Source organism: Akebia trifoliata, chromosome 14 (genome assembly GCF_017979445.1).
Source record: "Akebia trifoliata isolate Shusen 1 chromosome 14, ASM1797944v1, whole genome shotgun sequence".
Lineage (NCBI taxonomy): Eukaryota > Viridiplantae > Streptophyta > Magnoliopsida > Ranunculales > Lardizabalaceae > Akebia > Akebia trifoliata.
The window spans coordinates 32,970,472-32,978,382 of record NC_141388.1 but is presented as its reverse complement, the minus strand read 5'-3'; the positions used below and the strand labels follow the sequence as shown (position 1 = coordinate 32,978,382).

Here is a 7,911-nt window from a genome sequence, read left to right as displayed (position 1 = left end):
CAACGTGAAAATGGAAACACAAAATAGGATGATTGTCATTCATAACCACTGTTAGCATATATAGATTCACTGGTGAGAACCACCACCAACTCACATCAGCGCGCCTAATTAAATTTAAAGAGAGAAAATAGGAGGTAATTCAGTCATTCCTCTGAAGAAAAAAAGTAGCAGGCCTCACGTAAGTGAACCCCTTGAAGTTGGTGTTGCTGGCAGTTGGGCTTGAGGCAGGAGAATCTAACAGTGACATGTTAGTAAATCATGGCTTATAAAAAGATGAGGTTATATAACTCATTTAAATTATTCTCTCAGAGAAGACCTAGGTCAAGGGAGCATGTCATCAGTTTGAAAACAAAATGGACATCTCTACTATGTGCTACAGCCTACAGGTACTAACCAAAAAACAAAAAAGATCCGCCACTCACAAAGAGATCTTCAAAATGCTTCAAGAAATAAGATTGAAACAAAACCACAACTTACTAGCTAGATCATAATTTCTAATAATAAAAAATTAAATAATAATAATAATAATTGTTGTTTGTAGTCCAAGTTTAACCAGTAGTAATCACTCTCACAAAAACAACATCAACAAATTCTACCTTTACATTAAATTTTTTGCTTTACCGATCTAATAAATGTTTTTCGATCCCAAGATGGAATCGTTGGAGAAGAACGCAGCAATAGAATTCGAAGCAGCAGAGAAGCTCATCTTAAAACAGGATTCCGTAGCATTGGTAGAAGCAAGAGAATGTACAATATTTGATAGCGATCAACAAGAAGGAGATCGATGCTTAAGTGCTGTCGATGAGATCCAACAATTGATGGAGTCTGTTATTGTATCCACTACTGATCCTAGGAAGATCAACAGTTCTGAATTACAGATCGCAATGGCTGGGGGGCTCCAAGATGAATTCTGTAAAATACTGATCACTCACACCAATCAAATTGAAACGGACGTGCTTATATATCCCAATTCTTCAACTCCCTCGAGTTCTGTAATTGAAAGTACTACTGATTTCAGAAATATTTCATTTGAAGATGAATTCCACAACATATAATTCACTCATACCAATTCAATTGAAAGTGTTAAACCACTCATACTGTTTTCATTTTTTATTTTTTTATTATAAGAAACTCTCATTACTAACCTCACTATTAATACTTTTGTATGTGAGAATGAGAAAAAAGATGAAGAAAAGCAATACCTGTTAGCACTTTAATACTCTTTGGATCATCCTTTTCCCTCCTCTTTTATCCTGGCTTGGGACCGGCAGTGTAAAATATTAATTTTACAATGGCTGAATTAAAAAGGGGTTAGTTGACACAAAAACATAGTCAGTTATTAGTTAAACAATATAACTAAAAAAGTAAAAGTACTTTGTTGATAAAGAACCTTGTAGTGAGAAGAAACATTACTAGTAGTAGTAAAACTTTAGAGGGGTTATCCAAATACAACTAGTAGTACCACTTAGTATCTAGACATATGCCAAAAGAAGGATAACCAGTATTGTACAGTAAAATAAAGGAAAATTTGAGGTATACTACGTGTATTCGGGATAACTCACCAGGGTTCACAGAAATTGCTGATATAAGAGGACCATAGGTTCCTTTAACAGGGATCCCAGTTGTTCCCTTCCCAGTCCAATATAAGCAAATCTCTAAAGTACTCGTCACAACCGCTTTAAATGTTTTTATGACTACCTTATTAGCACCGCCCGCTTCATCCTCAATATTGAAATCCTTCAGTACTAAATTTCCCTGCAATAAAATTAATCTAGTTAACTCTGACATTTAATTTATATGCTAATAATAAAAGCATATATTCGTAGTTCTGTTTTAGCATACCTGAATGTAAATGTCAAATATACATCTTCCAAGGCTACTATATGTTGTATCATTTGTAAACATTATCTCCGCAAAGTGAAGATTCACGGTATAGTTTCCCTTTAGTAGACAGAATCCATAATATGTGAGAGAGATGGGAGAAATGCGTGCTGTCGTGTATAATTGGTAGTTGTTCATCGTGAGTCTGAATATATTCGTTGTTGTGTAGGGGTCCACATCATTATCATTGTCCATGAAGTTTCCCGTGGTACTTAATGCCTAGTTATATCTACTTTGGATAAACTTTGAAGCACCAGCTGAGTCTATATCGTCATGGTATGTAGTATTTCCATTGATAGTAACTTCTCTTCCACCGCAGTTTATATGTAACGAATACCAGTCTGGAACCAAAAGTACTTATAGATTAATGCTCAGTGGTTATAAGCCTTATTACAAAGTTAGATTTTTCCCTTTCTTTCAGTTTTAATTTCTTTTCTATTTAGGAACTGGGAGGAAAATGTGCTTAAGGTGTTTTTAACGAATAAATTGTCAATCAATTGAGCGAGATGCTTAATAGGTGTTGGTTAGAAAAGGAAGAAATACTTAGTGGGTAACTTAAAATAACTACGTTACTAGCTTTGAAGTTCTCAAAAAGCATTTTAGAATTCTAAATTGAAACAATATATATATATATTATGGCTACATAGAAATAGTTTTAATAATGAATATGATTAGAAGATCTTAATGCGAGCCCTCGAACGTATTCACTTTTACTACAAGCTGACTTGTGGATTAAAAGCTACAAGTTTTGAAAAAATTTAAGGAATTTTTTTTATTATCAAGAGAAGCTAATTTGCTTTTTTGATAGGAGAGAAAATACAGGAACCACTACACGTTAATAATATAAACAGATGACATTTATAATATAACTGAAGGAAAAATAGAAACTAATCTCCAAACAAATGTGAATCCCCAAAAAAGAAAAAAAAAAAAAAAAAAAACACAGCCTTACTTCATGGACAACGAAAGCTCCTCAAACATGGAACCACTCCACTTCTTGATCAATATAAAAGGTCCAAAGCATGTCAGCATTACGAGATTAGATTGCGCATGCTTATATATAACAAAGAAATGAACTGAAGATGATTTTCATAAACAGCTTTGATAATCTAAGAAATTTATTATGATGCAATGTCACAATAAAAAGATGTATTAGTGACTTACGAGTTATTCCCCAAAGAAGAACTTCCAAATAAGTTTCTAAAGAAAATAATCCAAAGTAAAAAACAAAAAACAAAAAAGTATCGAATTAGAAAGAAGATAATTAACCATATGAAGATAGAAACTATAAAGAAGCCAGAATTTAAAGGAGTATTCTTACACATTCCGCTGTTGACAACCAACTGCCCCCGAGTTTCCTACTGAGAAGTTGTTGTAGGAAAGATCACTGTATGCCAACATTGTAATACAAAAAGTCATCTTCTTGACTCAGCTAAGATTAAGTAATTTGAAGAGCAGTGTAGCATTCAATGGTGTGTACTGAAAAACATGCATGCATTCCTTATAATTAATAATAAAAGTAAAAAATTCAATAAGAATTTGGTTCATCCCACACGTACACTGCACATCATGGGCACCGTCCCTTTATTTTTTTATATATACTTATATGTAACTCTTGGGGGTCAGGCTATTTTATATAATGTGATTTTGACACTTAAAAGCATGATTTTAGTTCAGAATGATCAATTTGTAGAATCGTAACAAATGTAAGATCACAAGTGTTGTTTCCACCCAATTGAAAACTGCACATTACATGGGAAATTGCTCATGGAGAAACAGGGAAGCAATTTAAACCAGTGGATAATCTACTACACATTACATGGGAATTTGCTCATGGAAAAATAGGGAACCAAACCTATTGCATCATAGCTTGAACTAGCATCACATGGAAATTTCTAAACTGTTGCTGCACACAGAAGGAAACATATTATAGAAAATCAAGAATTTTTATGCATATATATTCAAGAAAATAGGAACTTTTTAAGTACCTGCCAGGTCCAGGCTTTTGACTTGCAAAAGTTACATTGGGATACAAAATCAAAAACCATCCTACTATACTATCGTCATAACTACCAAAGCAATATGTTGCTATACTATTGCTCATAATAGAAATTTATCAAAGAAATGAATGTAACCCATCATTTTCAAGTCCTGTTGCTATACTATTGTTTGGTTATCTCTTAAAGATAAAAAACAAAGATATAATGTGAATAACTTGGTCTGTAACGAGAGAAGGTGTTTAAACTAATAGAGATTAGTGTTACACACCAACAGAAAAATTGAAGTCTTCTCTGAAAATTTCAATGTTGAACTTGAAATCTCAATGAAAACAGAGAAATCAACAAGATCAATTTTGTGCTTAAGAGACAGATCCGAAATAAGATTTAGGGTTTTGTCAAGATCGATTTAGGATTTGAGAGACAAATCCGAAATTAGATTTAGGATTTTGTGAAGAATGAAATCAAAAAGATCGAGTTAGGGTTGTGTGAAGATTGAAGATGGAATGTCAAAATGGAAGATCAAACCTACTCGAGCTCTTATGGTTCTTCCATTTTTCGTTTCTGTGAAAATGAGAGCCCGAATGTGACGATCGAAGATGGAAGATGAAGAAGGGAGACTGCTCAGGCTCTTACGGTTCAGCCATCTTCTTCGTTCCTGTTAGAATGAGGATCCAAAGAATGTTTCTCTTTCGATGTTCATCTATTAAAACGGCTTTTAACATTGAGATGAGATCGAGTGGTTGAGGGATCAACTGAGAGAGTGACTGAGAGGTCGATCGAAGGAGCGACTGAGAGAGAGAGATGAGATTGAGTGGTTGAGGGATCGACCGTGAGAGAGAGAGTGAGAGAGAGAGACAGAGAGAGTGGCTCGTTGAGACGGAAAATGCGACATTTAAAACACGATTAAAACGGCTTTAATAGGTAAAACGGTTTAAACCCGTTTTTAATTTGAAACGGATAAAATCCGTTTTATAATTTGGTTCCAGATTCACTATTTTCTTGTAGTGTGGATGGTATGTGACAAGTCTAATACCTTCAGATAGCTCAATTCCCTTATTTCTTGAGGCAACCTTTGTATGAGAGTCCTTCTTAGAGAAAGTATTTCGAGTTGCTTCAACTTTCCAACTAGAGATACATCTAGTAACGGATTATTCCCTAGATCAAGTGTCCGAAGTTTCACGAGGCACGAGAATGATGATGGTAGCGATGAAATACCAGTGTCCTGTAGATCTAGAGTCACAAGAGAAGTCATTGTTACGAAAAAGCTTTCAGGGATTTTCTTCAAAGTAGAGTTCCTTGACAATGATAAGGACAAGAGTTGGGAACATTCAGATTGATCGGAGACTAGTTTACTGATTTCATTACCCATTAGGGACCTTCTCTTGCATGTAGGTTCTAAATAAATCGCGTCCCATCTTGTCAATCCCAAGCCTGCATGTATAATAAAACCATTGTTTTCTTCAGATGCAATTGATAGGACTATATCATAAACGACACCATGCATCCTTACATGTCCATGTCGATCACCTTTTAACAACAAACATGATGATATAAGCTTATCCAATATAGCATGCAATCGACTTCTGCCTTCATCTATACAGGAGACATTTAGAAATAGCTTCTCTCCCATCACATATCTCATCAATTCTTCCTCGTTAATATTGTGATTCTTAGGGAAAAAACAACAAAATAACAAGCACCATTTGATTTCTTCACTTTCCAAGTAATCATAACTAGACTTCACCGAGGAGAAGACTGGCAACTGGCTATTGAAAAAGATAGACTTCTTCAATTGATAAGCTATAGCCTCCCACAAACCTAGCAGGTCCATCTTACCTCGCATTTTCCTTCCAACCATAACAATTGCCAAGGGCAAGCCTCCACATTCATTAACAACCTCCCTGGCCAACGTTTTCAAAGAGGGAGAGTCAACAACATCACATAACTTCTGTTGAAACAAAATCAATGAGTCTTGCTTTGATAGTCTTTCAACTTTGATCTTCTTTTGGGTTTCCATTCCATTACAAACATCTTCGCTTCTCGTTGTGATTACAACTTTGCAACCCAGGTGATTATCTCCTAAAGGGATTCCCACCATAGCTAAATCCAGTCTCTGCCATAGATCATCTAAGATTATAAGTACCCGCTTCTCTTTCTTCAATCTTTCTGATAACCATTCTGCTCTTCGACAACTGCATTGCTCATCATCAAGTCCTCTCATCCCCAATAGCGCTGCGAAGTGACATTGAATATGTTTAAGGTTTGGATTTTGGGACACCTTATGCGTCAAAAAGACATCAAAGAGACCATCTCGTTTGACTTGTTCCACTACATTTTCAATCAAGTCTTACCAATCCCTGCCATCCCATATACCCCGACCATATGAATGTTTTCGTCCGTCAATGCCATCATGATTTCCTTGGTAACAAATTCTCTGGATGAAAAAGTCTGAAAATCACAATTGCGTGGAAAGATGCACAAAGGTGCAGGATCTGATACTGAAGCAAAGGAGTCACTAAAGCTTTGACCCTCAGACAGAAGTTGATCCACAACTTGGATCATCTCTATTGCTTCTTTACCCAGAAGATAACGAGCCAAACACCACCAGCTACTACTAGTGATCTCTTCGGCTTCATCGATCAATTTCTTCGCCTCGTCTTCGACCAAGATCACCTCATGTAACCACCATTGAACTAGTGGCTTGGTTAAATATCCATTCCTACGACCTATTTGGACCAAATGTTCTACTCCCTCTCTCATACTTGCTATAAAACTCACTTTTTCTTTCAGGATTATAACATTTTTCTCGCATAAGATAGTGTAACCGATGTGAGAAAGAATAGAGCAACTAATTGTTGAATTTTTGATGCGGTAGATACCCGAGAATGAACAAAAAGAAAGTTTGACCGAGGCTTGTGTTGAACACAATGTCCTTAAGACAATTTTGTTCCCGCAACTTGGTGCACACGGATCAATGAACAATTGTCTCCCAGGATACAACGATCACACGTGTAGAGGCAGCACTACAATCTACACGTCTAGCGAACCGAACGCTACTGTTTATACTCTCAAAGAATGCAGAAGGAAAACAGAATGCTTGCACGTTTAAACAGCAAAGAAGAGAAAATTTTTTGAGTGAATAAAACTGAGGTCGAGATGACCTATTTATAGAAATTTAAGAGACAAGGTGTCTCTTAGGAAAAGGAATGTGCAAGTGTCTCTTAGAAAAGGACAGGTGCATGTGTGTCTCTTAAGAGATACCCAAAGAATCAAAGGAGGTGTCCTTACGCATTAAGGATATTTTGGACCAATGGATTAAATCCTTCTTGAGCCCATGGGCCCCTTGTGCGCGTGCGTGGGCTTATCCAAGTCTCTCTCTCATATACACTTAAGTGATATAAGAAGTTCTATATAAGAACTAGACAATTTTCTTATTCCTATCCGATGTGGGACTAAAGAGTTTCTCTTATAAACTCAATAATCTTATAAACCACATACAACAAACCATGGCTAATAGGGGTTCTTTGGAGCTGATTTGTCATTCACCCATAATGAATTTTTGACAACTTAAAACATGAAACTATTCTCTTCAATGAGATGAATAAGTTTCCAAGTGGTCCAACTACAAAAAAATAATGGGACCCACTTGAATCGTAGCTCAAATATCCCTACTTGATCACAAAAATTTGCATAGAAATGCAGATTTTTCCAACACTAATACTTTCCATACCACGATGAGCCATTGATCGCCGAGTATTCTTTTTTCTAACAACCGAGAAAAAAAGAACATTAGTAAAGAAAAACAGTGTTTTAAAAGATGAATCAACCGAAATCTTGCTTAATTGATTGGACCCAGTTTGATAGGGTTCAATTTGGTTGGGCCAATTTCTATTGGTTAAGTTATATATATATATATATATATATATATATATATATATATGGGAAATGATCAACAACAAACATTTTGGCAAAACATTTTTCAAAACATAGGTTAGAGGTTTTGGAATGGGCTGATTTTTGGTGAGAATGA

The 7,911-nt window shown here is 35.6% G+C and overlaps 2 protein-coding genes across 4 annotated transcripts; both read right to left on the bottom strand.

The window, feature by feature from the left end:
* Positions 1-10: 10 nt before the first annotated feature.
* On the bottom strand, positions 11-4,751 carry LOC147386834 (putative LRR receptor-like serine/threonine-protein kinase At1g07650). 3 transcript variants are annotated; one of them, XR_015172226.1, is made up of 7 exons: positions 4,411-4,751; positions 3,737-3,787; positions 2,834-3,268; positions 1,843-2,222; positions 1,563-1,755; positions 1,203-1,295; positions 14-990 (listed from the first exon to the last, which is right to left on the bottom strand). XR_015172226.1 is itself a non-coding variant. In XM_086424080.1 (5 exons), the coding sequence occupies exons 2-4, from the start codon at positions 2,074-2,076 to the stop codon at positions 1,249-1,251; spliced, it is 474 nt and encodes a 157-aa protein (XP_086280206.1). In that variant the 5' UTR covers positions 2,077-2,222; positions 2,834-3,707; the 3' UTR covers positions 11-990; positions 1,203-1,248. The 3 variants fall into 3 exon arrangements, 1 of the variants encoding a protein (XP_086280206.1); XR_015172227.1 differs by lacking the exon at positions 3,737-3,787; XM_086424080.1 differs by lacking the exons at positions 3,737-3,787; positions 4,411-4,751 and having other exon boundaries at positions 11-990; positions 2,834-3,707.
* A 121-nt stretch (positions 4,752-4,872) lies between these two features.
* Positions 4,873-6,641, bottom strand: LOC147386833 (disease resistance protein At4g27190-like). Its single transcript, XM_086424629.1, has 2 exons — positions 6,233-6,641; positions 4,873-6,113 (listed from the first exon to the last, which is right to left on the bottom strand). Exons 1-2 carry the CDS (start codon positions 6,639-6,641, stop codon positions 4,873-4,875), a joined length of 1,650 nt encoding a protein of 549 aa, XP_086280755.1.
* Between the last annotated feature and the right edge of the window lie 1,270 nt (positions 6,642-7,911).